The 14,023-nt window shown below is 31.3% G+C and overlaps 3 protein-coding genes across 4 annotated transcripts; 1 reads left to right on the forward strand and 2 right to left on the reverse strand.

Moving 5' to 3' along the window:
- Positions 1-768: 768 nt before the first annotated feature.
- On the reverse strand, positions 769-3,874 carry LOC107918745 (uncharacterized). The gene is made up of 3 exons (XM_016848328.2): positions 3,445-3,874; positions 1,385-1,456; positions 769-1,284 (listed from the first exon to the last, which is right to left on the reverse strand). Exons 1-3 carry the CDS (start codon positions 3,647-3,649, stop codon positions 989-991), a joined length of 573 nt encoding a protein of 190 aa, XP_016703817.1. The 5' UTR covers positions 3,650-3,874; the 3' UTR covers positions 769-988.
- A 1,746-nt stretch (positions 3,875-5,620) lies between these two features.
- LOC107920794 (GDSL esterase/lipase At4g10955) lies at positions 5,621-8,671 on the forward strand. Of its 2 annotated transcripts, XM_016850649.2 has the most exons (3): positions 5,623-6,053; positions 6,961-7,988; positions 8,224-8,671. In XM_016850649.2, the coding sequence occupies exons 1-2, from the start codon at positions 5,848-5,850 to the stop codon at positions 7,976-7,978; spliced, it is 1,224 nt and encodes a 407-aa protein (XP_016706138.2). In that variant the 5' UTR covers positions 5,623-5,847; the 3' UTR covers positions 7,979-7,988; positions 8,224-8,671. The 2 variants fall into 2 exon arrangements, with proteins under 2 accessions (XP_016706137.2, XP_016706138.2); XM_016850648.2 differs by lacking the exon at positions 8,224-8,671 and having other exon boundaries at positions 5,621-6,053; positions 6,961-8,142.
- Positions 8,202-8,729, reverse strand: LOC107919173 (uncharacterized). The gene has a single exon (XM_016848690.2). It carries the CDS (start codon positions 8,727-8,729, stop codon positions 8,202-8,204), a length of 528 nt encoding a protein of 175 aa, XP_016704179.1.
- Between the last annotated feature and the right edge of the window lie 5,294 nt (positions 8,730-14,023).

A 14,023-nucleotide genomic window follows, 5' to 3' on the forward strand; every position in this document is an offset into this window, starting at 1 on the left:
GGTTTAGTCCTTTTGCTTTAATTTGGTCAAGATTAAGGTAGCTATTATATTATTAAGTTTTACCATTTTCAAAGTTTGATGCACAATTTGTTATTTCTACAGATTACTCATAAAACTAGTTAATGAATTCAACAATGTGTCGTTTACATAAAAAACAGGATTTCTAAATTTAGAAAATATAGCGATTAAAAATGATTTAATTGGACAATATGGATTAAATTTGCAACTTTACTATGCTAATTGTAGAATTTAACCAAACATATTTAACTGCTACCGTTCATTCAGGACTAAAATTTTAAAATTCAAAAAGTACATAGACTAAATTTGACAAATTCAAAAAGTTTTAGATATTGAAATTGATCAAATTAAAGTATAGGAACTAAATCTACAACTTACATAGAGTACAGAGACTAACAGCAGAATTTAATCATTTTGATTTTCCTATTAATACTTTGATCATAGTTAAGTTTTGGAGTGGAAAATTAAACTTGGTACTTCCATTTTGGAGGTATTTTTAAGTCATTTTCAGTACCATAGAATTGAATATATGCAACATGAACTTGTATTAGCAGCAAAAGATTCCGGCATCTTCGTATATACCGTTGAGACAGCCTATCTTCACTTAAGTTATTAACATGTCGATGTTCCAGTAATCCCCCTCTGTTTCATCTGCAAGCATTCCTACTTCGGTCGATGTTCCCGTAATCCCTCTCCGTTTCAAAGAATTTGCAAGCATATATGATTCTAAGCCTAGGAGAACTATGGATGTGTTAAATGAGATGCTCGTTTCATGTCATACTCATCCATGTAGGAATAACTACAAATTGTGAATAAGCTCTTAACAACGGAACCAACAAGCAGGACTCAATTTCGGGAGTAAACCGATCATGCAATAACGAAAACGAAAAGAAACGGCAACAACAAGCTGAACATAAGTTCGTCGGTCTAACCTCGATATTTCTATTTACTTTGAGAATGTGTATGTATATCAAGGAAAAAGCTGGACATAACCTGTTAATATAGCAATCCCTAATATTATAAGCGGCGGAACAAGTACGAATGCTCCGATCGTTGCAAAGAAAACCGAATCGTTTCTCTGAGAAACTTCATTCAAATATGCCTGTCTCCTGATATTTCTCTTCTGTGAGATGGTTAAAAACTTTGGACTAACCTTCTTCAAGTTTTTACCCAATGGAGTAGTAAAGTCATCGTCTCTATCACCGACTAACCGCACGAGCTGCTCACGAATAGTGAGTTTCCCAGACCTACCATCACTCTCATACCCTGGTCGTAAAAGAAACAAATCAGTCACAACCTCATAAATCGTACTGTTGTTCAATCTAGGCCTTGCAAGTTGCATTTACGAGGGATAAGATCGACGTACCGTCGGCAGTGGAGCTCGTTGAACTTAGCTGGTCCAAAAGATCGAGCTGCGTGCGTGTGGAAGACAATGAACCTTAACAAAAAATGTCGATACATGAAATCAGCGATCTAATGATTTATTGAATGTCAATAGATGTTTAATAGTATCAACACCATGAGCTGATGCCATGACAAATAGTAAAGAAGTACGAGGCATGGAGAGCAAACATATAGCTATTCAAGGCGATAACTTTATGTTCAATATTATCCATTCCCACGCGCTACTATCAAGTCACCTCGTCACACATACTAATGAAGTAGTAGCTCCTGTACCTCTATAGTCACCCTACATCATTTCAGTAGGACCTATGCTAAAGCTCTTCTACTATAAAAGCTCTTTTCATCACAAGAAGAAAGGATATACTGTTATACTCATTCTCGTACCTAGTATCCAGTCACCTCGTCACATATTAATAAAGCACCTGTACCTCTACAGCCATCCTACAATGAGAGAGCAATTTTAGTTTAATTAAACAACTCAATCGGCTTAGCCAATTTTGGTTTGGGCAGTTTGTGCAGTTTTTTCAGATATGGTTCGGTTTGGATGCCTATTTTGGCCAGTTATCTGTTTTTATATTTTCAAACCCACTGGTAAAAAAAAAAAACCAACTTAATTTAATATTTTCTTTTAATTATTTAAAATATATTTAAAATTTAAATTTTATATTATTCAAGACCAATAACTAAAGTTGTTTACCAAATGAACCGAATGTCGGTGCTTAAGCTTTAATTCGATCAAGTCGGTTTTTATAGAATATGATCGATTAAATTGATTTAATAAAAAAAACGAATGCTCTCCCTTACACCCTATGCGTTAGAACCCATGTCAAAGCTCCTCCTCTATAAAAGCTTTCTCCATCACAAGAACAATAAACACTCTCCATTATAAAGAATAGGAGAGCTCAAGAAGGCTAGGTGTGGCATCAAAGGGATTGGCAAGGGCCCTAGCCTCTTAAAATGTAAAATTTCATTTTAACCTTCTAAATTTTATAAGACTTTAATTTAGTACATAACTTAAAATTGATAAAATTTTGATTTAATCATTTATTTTCTTTTCTTTTTTTGTGAAAAGCCTAACTAAACTAAAAAAAATTATAATACTATACTAACTTAGCCTAATGTTTCTCCTAATTAACTATCATTAAGACTCCACAATTGATTCTTTGGATGAATCCCATGCGTAAGTAGCATGAAACTGTTTTGCCCAACAAACTGATATTTTAATAGTCTTTGTTAAGCTTCATACAAAACCTTGGAAGATAAGTAAGTTCTTATTCTTCTATAGACGCCATGCTACCAATTCAAAGAGGATTAATCCTTTAAAAATTATTAAAATCCAAATTATTAAAATCATAAAATTACATTCTAACTTTCATAAAAATATAAAACTTAATTTTACTAGCAGAAATTTTTTTTGACTTCACCCCTAGAGGAGGCCAACCAGAACTTTGTGGAATGACTTCACCCCTAGAAGAGGCCTACGAAAACTTTGTAGAATTTCTCCAGAAAAAAAACCCTCTAAACTTATGAGACCGTTAGAAACCACCATTCCTAGTGTCTCTACTACCTTCTAACGTGTGACCCGTCCTCATCTTAACGACTTCCCGCACCCCTTACTGTGTAAATAGCGATTACATGCCACCCCCATATTCTGTATTGTAACATATATATAGGATTTCAAGCACAAAACCAAAAATCTATCCATCAATTTAGTTTTCTTTCTACCATAGTATAACAACCTAGAAATTCAATCAAGACATGACTGCTTTGACAAGGGAGAAAAGGGTATATATGCTTTACAGTTCAATATATATATATGAAAAGGAACCTTCATATGCTTAGGCAAAAGAGACCCAAGTTGAATCAAGTTCTAAATAGCAAACCCATTAAACCAAACATTAACAAAACCTGGTTTCTCCCAATCACATATTATGTAAATCCAATCAAACCCCAGCAAAAATAAACCGAAAAACAAGGACCTTTTCAACTAAAGCTAAAGAGTTTAAAGAAGTAAACTGATACCAGAGAAAGCAGGAGGGTCTTCCTCTTTAACTCCCCCTTCTTTTCCTTCAGATTGAGCAAAAGTTTTACCGCAAGAAGAAGAAGAAGAAGAGATGAGCTTGAAAGGGTGTTTGGATTTTGAGTAAAGCAATGGAGAAACAACAATAACATTAGAATTTGAACAGGATTTTGGATTAAGTGAAGTAGCCATGAAATACAAAGCCATAACCAAAGTTTTTCTTTTATATATTGATGGTTTTGGGGGTCAACCGATCAAGCTCTGAAGCAGGGATTTCATTTTAATTTTTTGTTAATGTTGAGACTAAAGACTGAATTTTGCTTTGAGTTGCCTGAGCTTTCAAGTTTTGGTTTTGCTGGAGAGTGATGTCCTCCACATGTTCATATGAGAGGCCCTTACGTGATGCGTGGTGGCTATCCCCCCCTCCTATGCGTGGTGGCACAACCGCACAAGTAGTTAATAATAGGTTTAATTTTGTCTCTAATCCCTGCAATACTTGAAAATTTTAAAATTTAGTCTCTATTTTTCATTTTCGATAATTTAATTTTTCTACTTATTTTATTTGAAAATTAAAGTTGATAAATTTGTTAATGGATTTTCATTAAAATTTAAATATGTAATTTTTGTTAAATTTGATAATTTTTAATTTAAAAATTGATGTCTAATTGATAACACATTCAACTTTAATAAAATTTTTAGTAATAAAATTATCAAATCGATTTTAATTGTTAAATCAAATAAGTGAAGAAACTGAATTTATGGAATTAAAAGTGAAAAAATTTAAATTTTAAAAATTAGAAAATAGAAAGATTGGGGGGTAAATTAGATCTTAAAAATAATAATCTATATCTCTATTTTCAACCAACTTTGTAAATAGCTAAAAGCACATTATTTTACAAAGTAGAAAGAAATAAACATTAAGGTAATGCTGGATTATTTACATTATTCAATTGAAGCTATAAAAACATTTTTTTAAAATATACATTGATTAATAATATTATGTGATTTGTTAGATTTATTCGAAATATAATGATAATTATTCTGATATGAATTATTTATACTTATATTTATAATTATATATTTTTTTAAATTACTTCTTAATTATTCAATTGTAAGGTATATTACACTTTTAAGAGGAGAATTAGATGTGTTTATGTGCTGGGTCGGATTCAGGCCGGGTTTGGACAAAATCTTAGGCCTAGGCCCAGCCCGAAAAATGTGCTTAAAATTTTATCTAAGCCTGGCCCTGTTAAAAATACAAAAACTCGGGCCCGGCTTGGTCCGCCTGTATTAATTTTTTATATAATTTTTTATATAATTTTATATATATATAATATATCAAAAATATTAAAAATATTAAAATAAATATTTCCGGGCAAATTAAAAGTAAATTAAAAGATAATATGTACACTTAAATAATACTAAAATGTGTAACTTAATAAGCAAATGTCTTTAAAATAATAATAAAATTTATAATAAAATAAGAGTTATAAAATATTCAGGCTATAACAATAAAATAGTAGCAACATAATAGTGAAATGGTAGCAAAATGGTAAAAAGAAACACACAAGAAAATAACAACAAAACAATAAAAAATAGTTTTTTCTTTGCATATTCAGGCCGACCTGGACCAAAAAAATCTTACCCGAGGCCTAGCTCGTTTTCTAAACAAGCCTTATTTTTTTATTCAAGCTCATTTTTTGGGCTTATATTTTTACCCAAATCCTCTCACTTTTCGAACGAACCTTCAAGTCAGACCGAATGGCCCGACCCATGGATAAATCTAGGGAGAACATAAGTTCAAACTTTAGAGATAATATTATTAAAAAATACAATTACAAACCCCCAAACATATATCATAAATTGAACATTCATAATATAAATAAATAAAAATTAATCCAATTCCTTATTTTGAACTGATACTTTAATTCCGATCCAACTCATCCATTGGACACCCAATTTTGAATATAGTTATTCAACCGAACTGAATTTAACTCACCTCGGCTGAATTAAGTTAGAGGATTATGAGCTTTACATTAATTAAATCATTATCCAACTGTAATCCAAAATGAACGAAAAGGGCATTACGGTAATTTCAAAAGAAAACCGACATCACGAAAGAAATATGACCGTTATAGATCTTTCTACAAATCCAGGCGTTTCAAATTACTCAAAATTCTTCTCTCTTTTTTCTTTTAAATTTAAAAATTAATTATTATAAGCCTCATCTTTCAAGCAAAAACACTTCACACAACCAAAGAAAGAAACCCTCCCAGAAAAAAAACCCATCGTTTAAGCTTTCTCTTTTCTTGTTCTATGCAAAAGAAATCAAGCTAATTTCAAGAAGAAGCAATATATATCTTTTGGTTTATATTGTTTTGGAAAGCTTTTTTTTATATATATTAATGGCGAAGCGTGGAGTAGAGGAGGTGGTGGTGGTAGCTTTGGAGGAAAAAGGAGGAGCCATGGCGGTGGTGGTGGAAGAAAAAGAACAAAAAGAAGAAAATGAAAATGAAAAAGAAGAAGAAGAAGCACATCCATATGCATTTCATGTATCTGGTCCTCGTAACGTAGCTAAGCCTAATTGGAGAGACCTTATCAATTCTAGTTGGTAAGTAATTTCAACGATTTTTTCATTTTTGGTTGATTTAATGAAGTTTATTTGCTTGATTTAAGATTACCCATTTCCTTTTTATTATTATCTAAATCTGTGCTTTTTCTTTTCATTTTTTGTTTTTGGTAAGTCAACAAGGTTCTTGTGTTCTAATGTGTAGTTTTAATTATTTTTTGCTAACATGCAATTTTGGTAAATAAATTGTGTTTTAAATGCTTGATTTTAAGATACCCATTTCCTTTTTTGATCCTAATCTTTGTGATTTTTTTCTCAAATTTTTAATGATTTTCTGAAGGGAAGCAGTACTTGGTGAAAATTGAGCCTTTATGATACTAATCTGAGTGATTAGGGAAAACTAAATAACGATCTCAATTACATTATTGCAGTACCTAGATTTAGATGCAAAGTTTTAGGGTTTTGAATTTTTAATTTTTAATTAACATCTCAAAGCTATGAAAAGGGGTTGCTTTGAAATTTTGAGATCTAGTTGATTATTGAACAACAGGTGCGGGCCGAGATCAAGTTATTTTTTTTTATTTTTTTATGAGACTTGAAATGCAATTTCGTACTTGTATTAGCTTATATTTTTATGGCGTTTAAAAGGACTAAATTGAAATTCTAGCACTTTTTGGAGCTAAACTATAATTTTATTATATATTAATTTAAGATTTTATAAAATTTTGAGTCTAAAGAAGCAAATTGCCATTTTAGGGGGCTTCCTGCCCTCCCTCCCTTTGCCCCTGTTGAAGAAGGAACTATTTTATGTTCGATCGAGCACAAATCCGAGCTGTCCTTGAATGAAACCATGATATGTATATGTATGTACCATATATCTAGTTCTAAAAAAGGCATAATTTTGTATAATCTCTTTGTTATGTTAATGAATATGATTCATAATTTGCAGGAAAGATACAAACTATAAGAGATCGGTAATTGCTTGTTTCATACAAGCAGTTTATTTGCTTGAATTGGACAGGCAAGAGAATAGAACTGTCGAAACCGCTCTTGCACCGAAATGGTGGATGACTTTCAAGTACAAGTTGACACAAACTTTGACCGACGAAAGGGACGGATCGATATTTGGAGCAGTATTAGAATGGGATCAATCGGCAGCCTTGGCTGATTTTGTGCTCATTAGGCCTAGTGGAGCACCGAAAGCCGTTTTAGTACTTCGTGGAACTTTACTCAAAGGTCCAACTATTAGACGAGATATTGAGGATGATCTTCGGTTTCTCGCTTGGGAAAGCTTGAAAGGTTCTGTTCGATTTAAAGGTGCATTGGAAGCATTAAGAACAGTTGCTGAAAGGTACGGTAGTAGCAATGTATGTATTGCAGGTCATTCTTTGGGAGCTGGTTTTGCTTTACAAGTGGGAAAAGCATTAGCTAAAGAAGGGATATTCGTCGATGCTCATTTGTTTAACCCGCCCTCAATTTCAATAGCTATGAGCTTAAGAAATATCGGAGAAAAAGCAGGTTTTGCTTGGAAAAGACTTAAATCGATGCTTCCTTCGAGTAGTGAACCTCAAGCTGACTGTGATGAAGAGATCAAAGATAACTCTTTAAAGAGTTGGTTAGGCAATATATATGGGGATAAAGCTTCTATGGGATTGAAACAATGGGTGCCTCATTTATATGTAAACAATAGTGATTATATCTGTTGCCACTATACTGATCCCGAAGGAACAACAGAGGAAAATGAGGCGAACAAAGAGAACACCAGTCCTACAAACGGTCAAGTTGCGGCGAAGTTGTTTGTGATGTCGAAAGGGAAACAAAAGTTTCTCGAAGCTCACGGTTTAGAGCAATGGTGGTCGGATGACTTGGATCTTCAGCTTGCTATAAATAAGAGCAAATTGATAAGCAGGCAATTGAAGTCCTTATACAGCCTCCCGGCTTCGCAAGTCACGAAAAGGCAGAGATAAAGAACAAAAGGCAAATGATTTGGTTTTTATAGATTGTTTCTGGTCTTTTTACAATAATATGTGTGCATGTTTTTCGATATGTCGGCTTTACTGGTTTCTCTTGCTCATTGATATCAACAAATGTATACCCCATTTCCTGGAAATATATAGATATATTCATTTTCTATGTGCTTTCATTGTTATTCACATTTGATATTCATTTTCTATGTGCTTTCATTGTTATTCACATTTGATTATACATGCAGCAATCAATGTAGTCGAATAGGCCGGTCTCCGGTTCAATCAGGGAGCAACCTGTATGCCATGACGACTCGTGATCATTGGCATCAAAAAGCCATGACTCGAGATTCTGGTAAGCTATCCAGTTTGTCTGTAGTTGGCTTGTCGATAAAGGCACATGATTAAACATCGACATGTCCGGATCAGCCACCTCCATCAGGGCACTTTCCTGGTTTATTACTTCTGGCTGAAATCCTTGCTCAAATGAATCGAACATACAGAACGACGAATCCATAGCAGTGGAAGCTATTTCGATATTTTCCATGTTTGGGACCTTTTCAACTTCTTCAGGAGGTATATTGGTAGTTCGGGTCTGATATCCAGTTAGCTCTTGAACAAGCTGCTTGAAACTCGAGCTGTCTGTAATGTAAACCTTAGGCCTTAAAAATTTTTCCAGCCGGTGAAGTTGCTTCTCGTTCTTGGGTGTTTTTAAAGATGCCGTTGCCGGCTGAGTTACCTTCTTCTTCCCCATTGTTATTGTTTCATGAAAATCATGTAACCATAGCTGTATATAAATGTCTGCAGGTAACGGACAAGAGCCTAGTCATAGGACATGAAGAAAAGATGCTGAAAATGATGTTTTTATTAACAAAAACCAGATTTGTTCCATAATAAGAATTCCTTTCTTACCAAACACGACCGATGACCGAACCTTTATTGTTATGTCAAATTTTTGTTCTCTAATCCCTCTCAATTTCAATATTAAGCAAATTCATCCCTCTAAAAATTCAGGACAATCTAATCCTTGGTAATTTCGAAAGTGAATAAATTTTCATCAATTGTACGTAATTTTGATTAATATAATAACAATTAAACTCTTAATGTTTACATATTTTGTCAATTTGATCTTGATTAAAAAAATATGAAAAAAAATGTATAAAACTTATAAAATTTAAAAAGTTCAAAAGGAATATGTTTAAAAAACAACAATAGCTTCAAATACATATAGAGAGACAGAAAATGTTAACTTGGAAGGTTAAAAGTTACTATTATACCAATTATTATTACCACTGACCAAAGCTTTATTATCATGTAAATTTTGTTTGGTAAAACACCTCTCCATTCCCTCTCAATTTCAATATTAAGTAAATTGGTCCCTCTAAAATGATCGGAGTAATTTAAACTATATAAATTTCAAAAGTGAACAATTAAAGACAACGAATCACCATAGTTAATGTGTTTTGTCAATTGTGCATAATTTTGATTGATATAATAACAAATTAAGCCCTTAATAGTTACATATTCCATCAATTTAATATTAATTCTATAAAAAAATTATTCGAAAAAATATATAAAAATTTTAAAAATTCAAAAGTTCAAGAAGAATGTTTTAAAAAATTGAAATATATACAAATACATAAACGTGCAAATTTTAAAGGTTAAATTTATATATCAATTTAAATTATGTAAAATTGACGAAAAACATTGATAATGTAATTAATTATTGTTACATACTCAAATTTTAAATTAATAATGATTTTTTTAGAATGAAATTTTATTCAATATAAAAAAGGAAAAGGAAAAAGTTAATTTTTTACCAAGATTTTTCATTTATAATTTTAGCAGTTCAATGTATATTCGGAAGTTTGTAGTTTGCATTTAAAGATTATAATATATTTATGGTAAGTTCTATTTTCAGGTATCTAAATCCATAAGATAAGTAACAATAATAATAATAAAATAAATAACGAATCTTTGAACAAAGTTCAATTAACGGTTTTTAAGCACCATTTTTTTTCACAACAATTATCATATGATAAAATCATTTGAACTTTGGGTACATTTATCATATAGTCACTCAAGTTTTAATGGGTTCCTGCTTTGGTCACTTGAATTTTTTTTTTAATTTAGTCATCCTCTTTAGCTCAAGCTCATTTTTTAGTTACACCACCGTGAATTTCTTTTATTAATTAAATTCGGTTAATTTTAAAAAAATTTAATTGGTCAATGGTTACGGATTTCAAATTTTCGAGTAATTTGATTAATAGTAGTTCGGTTCGAGTATCAACCGAACCTACTATTTGAACATTCCTACATTTTAATTATTGTAATTTTTCTTCTAACTCACTTTGGTATTTGAACTTGACAACTATGTCCACTTTAATATTGAATCACTATTTCGATTTAACTTCAACATTTAATAAATTAATAAAGAAATCAAATCAAATAATCTGTAGCTCAAAATATTGAAATATCAAATTAAATTATTCAAAAAAAATTAAATTAAATTTATTTAAATCACAATATTAAAATAATCAAAAAGTTATTTAAAATAATCACAAAATTAAAATTAAAAAGAAGTTACTTTGAAAACTTATTACAAAAGAAAGCATATCAAAAAGTAAAGTGAAAAATCGATATAATATGGCACACTTTAAGATAATGCCATGCCATCATCTAAAAATAATATATATAATCTAAAAATTAAAACTATTATAATTTTTTTAACTTCAAAGTAATAACATGGCAGGATATCAAAGAACCATGTTATCACACTTTTACAAAATATAAGTTCAAATTACTAAAATAGACAAAAATATTAAGCTTAGATATCATATAAACAAAAAAAAATACAAATACCAAAATAGGTTTAATTGCCAAAATTAACGGTTAAAAATTATATTAATCCTACTAATTAGTTTTAGACACTGTAAATAAATTAAGGGTTGGTGGCGGTGCCGATTTGTGATATTTATAATAATAAACCCTAAATTGAATTCGCACATGTATTTTTTGGAGAGACGGATCCTTGTTATTCTCAGCTTTCAACTAGATGGTCTTCTTTGCTATTCTCGTACCACGAACTACTTAAAGTGTGTGCTCAAACAGTTCATATCAATATATGGAACTAGAAATAGTTTTCTTTGTTTAAGTGTGAAAATGAAAAATCACTTCTCAAATAAAATCTGGCAGAATTGTTATTCCGAAAATAGATTTAATAGTTGAGAATAAATTCTCTTTATTTTTTGGCAGAGTAACAATATATTAAAGTTGTGTAAATAGCCCTATCGGTGCCATCTATTTATAGGAAGAGGAGGTAGAACCCTTGTTGAATTGTAGAAATTTCTTTCAACTATAAAAATAAACTCTTAGTCTATCTAGGAGTATAAGGGGCAACAACCCTAGTTAATAATACTAGGGTTTGTCGTCCCCCTCATTAAAATGAGGGGCTTTTCAGCCTCTCCCATATTGGGTCCAATTACAACTACTTCCTAGACATTTAAACCAGTACTTTATAATGTGATCCAACCCGATATTTGTTTTATTATTTCCAAAATAAACATCTCAATATTTCTCCAATTAAATAATCTTCTCAACTCAATTCTAATTTCGTTAAAAGCATGATGACTTTACCGTAAAATAATCTATGAGAAAATATATTTGATATTTCTAGATTCAACGATTCACTATGATCAAATGATTTTTTTTTCATTTTTAAACTTTATTTAATTTAGAAAACATAAATTCATTTCCAGGTCTTTTTCTTTTTCTTTTTCATTTTGAAGAAAACCACATTCATTTCCGAAAGATTTCATTTCTCCATTTTCATTTTCATTTTCATTTTCATTTTCATTTTCATTTTGGAAAAAGTCATAATCATTTTGGAGAAAATCATAATCATTTCCAAATTTTTCTAATTTCTCCATTTTCACCATTTCTATTCATTTTTGTTCATTTGATTTAACATGCAATTCATTTCCGGTTTCAACGAGCTAGCAAAGGGACCAATTGTACATATGCAATTGAGGCATAAGTTATTTATAATTAAGTTTTAAATTTTCGCCTATTAATTATAAACTAATTTAATCATGAAGTCATTCCACTATAGTATCGTAACTGAGCTCTCATCAACAACATACTATTACAAAAGCAACTTGATCAATGCTAATCCAATGACCTTTGTCATAAGTATGTTACCCTTATAGGGTATCCTTAATCTCTTTGGGATAATATTCGTTCTCCTAATATAATTATATTTTATCTCATGATAACCATTACATCTTCCTTCACGAAAAGTCAATTACTATCAAATAGTAATCAAGTTATTCATCACAAAGACAAATGACTCGTGATCATGTTTACTTTTTACCAACCATGTAATGCCAATGAGAGGATATCATTTACCCACGTATCGGGCTATGAATTCCACTATTGTGAATAACGCTACATACTGCATAAGTGGTATACCTAACACACCAGCTTTCGGTTCTTTATCTATTTGAACTCAGGTTTTTACTTACATCAAAATATACGAGTCACGCATACATAATTCTTCATCCACACAGGATTTAGGTATGTCACACTATAAACATTACAAGTAAATAAATCTATAAACGGATTTAGGATCTATTCTTATTGGGTCCAGTCCGAATATACTATCAGTCACATTTATGTCTCTATATTGTGAGAGTCATTTGTTCTGATGCCCAATACAATGCATCTCCTTAATTGGACTTGATAGATGGCATATTAGTCTTTCAATCGGTTTGCATATTTTCGATTAAACCAAGGACATGTTTAGGTTCATCTACTAATATAATTTGTCTTTCTGTATTACAATCCAACCATGTAATATCGCTTAGTATTAGTTAAACATTGGGCAATTAGTGAGTTAATATTTGCTTCTACTTTGTTTTACATGCAAAAACAACGCGATGACAATATACAAAGTATTAATATAATCCATGAATTGTTTTATTAATCGATCTGTTTGAAAAAATTACAAGTGTACTTAGACGAAAATACTACACTTAGAGCATCAGATCCAACATCATCAACATAGCTTATGTAATCCAGATGTGTCGAGGCAAATGCAACAACTGTATGTGCGCATGGAATACGAAGTGCTTGAAATCTCCTATAGTCGCAAGTCATTTATCTCAGGTATACACGATACGATCCCTCAATAATACCTTCGTCAGATATATGGATCTTCATAATCCGAAATATTTGATTTGGACAAGAGTGACACACTATAGATATAAAGTTTGCTCTTTTTATATTTTCTGTAATATTTTTCATCACTTCATCGCACCAAATATGGTCACCCTTTATCTGTCCAATATATTTTTCCGCTCTCTTTGGAAACAAGGTTGATAAGTGGAAATATATTTTAGTTGACCATCGAAGTTATCGACAAATGACACGTCCCTTTCAATACGAAATTTATGCATTCCGCTAGGTTCATTGTCATGTGTCCATATTGTAAACCTCCATTATATGATTGAGTCAATTGTTTATTGGGTATTCCATCAAGGTAATTCGCACCGTACAAGTTTATAGCTCACAAGTTCTCCAACATTTCCTAAAATTGATGTTGGACGAGCTCATACCATGTCAAATAAAATAAATAGTATGTCTATCAATGTAAACAATTTATATATTAAAGAATGATATAGAAAATAATATTTACTATGTACACATGTTAAGAACATGTCGTCACTCAGTATCCTTAACAATTGACTCATGTAATTAGACACGATTTGATGTATACAATACCTATGGTGTGCACGATCCCATAGGCTTCTACGTCGATCAATTGTAGTCTATATTCTTAGTGCCCTATCAGAAATGATGCATATATCAAGTTGCGACACAACATGCTTTCTCAGTTTAGTCAAGAAAAAATCTCAAGCACCAATGGTTTCTTTTTCAACAATTGTAAAAACTATTAGCATGATTTTTCGTTTACCATCCTGCGCAATAGCCAACAACAAATTGGTGTTAATACCTCTCATAAATTAGTGTTCCGTTAATTTGGACTAA

The sequence above is a fragment of the Gossypium hirsutum genome, chromosome A07, assembly GCF_007990345.1.
Source record: "Gossypium hirsutum isolate 1008001.06 chromosome A07, Gossypium_hirsutum_v2.1, whole genome shotgun sequence".
NCBI classification, from domain to species: domain Eukaryota; kingdom Viridiplantae; phylum Streptophyta; class Magnoliopsida; order Malvales; family Malvaceae; genus Gossypium; species Gossypium hirsutum.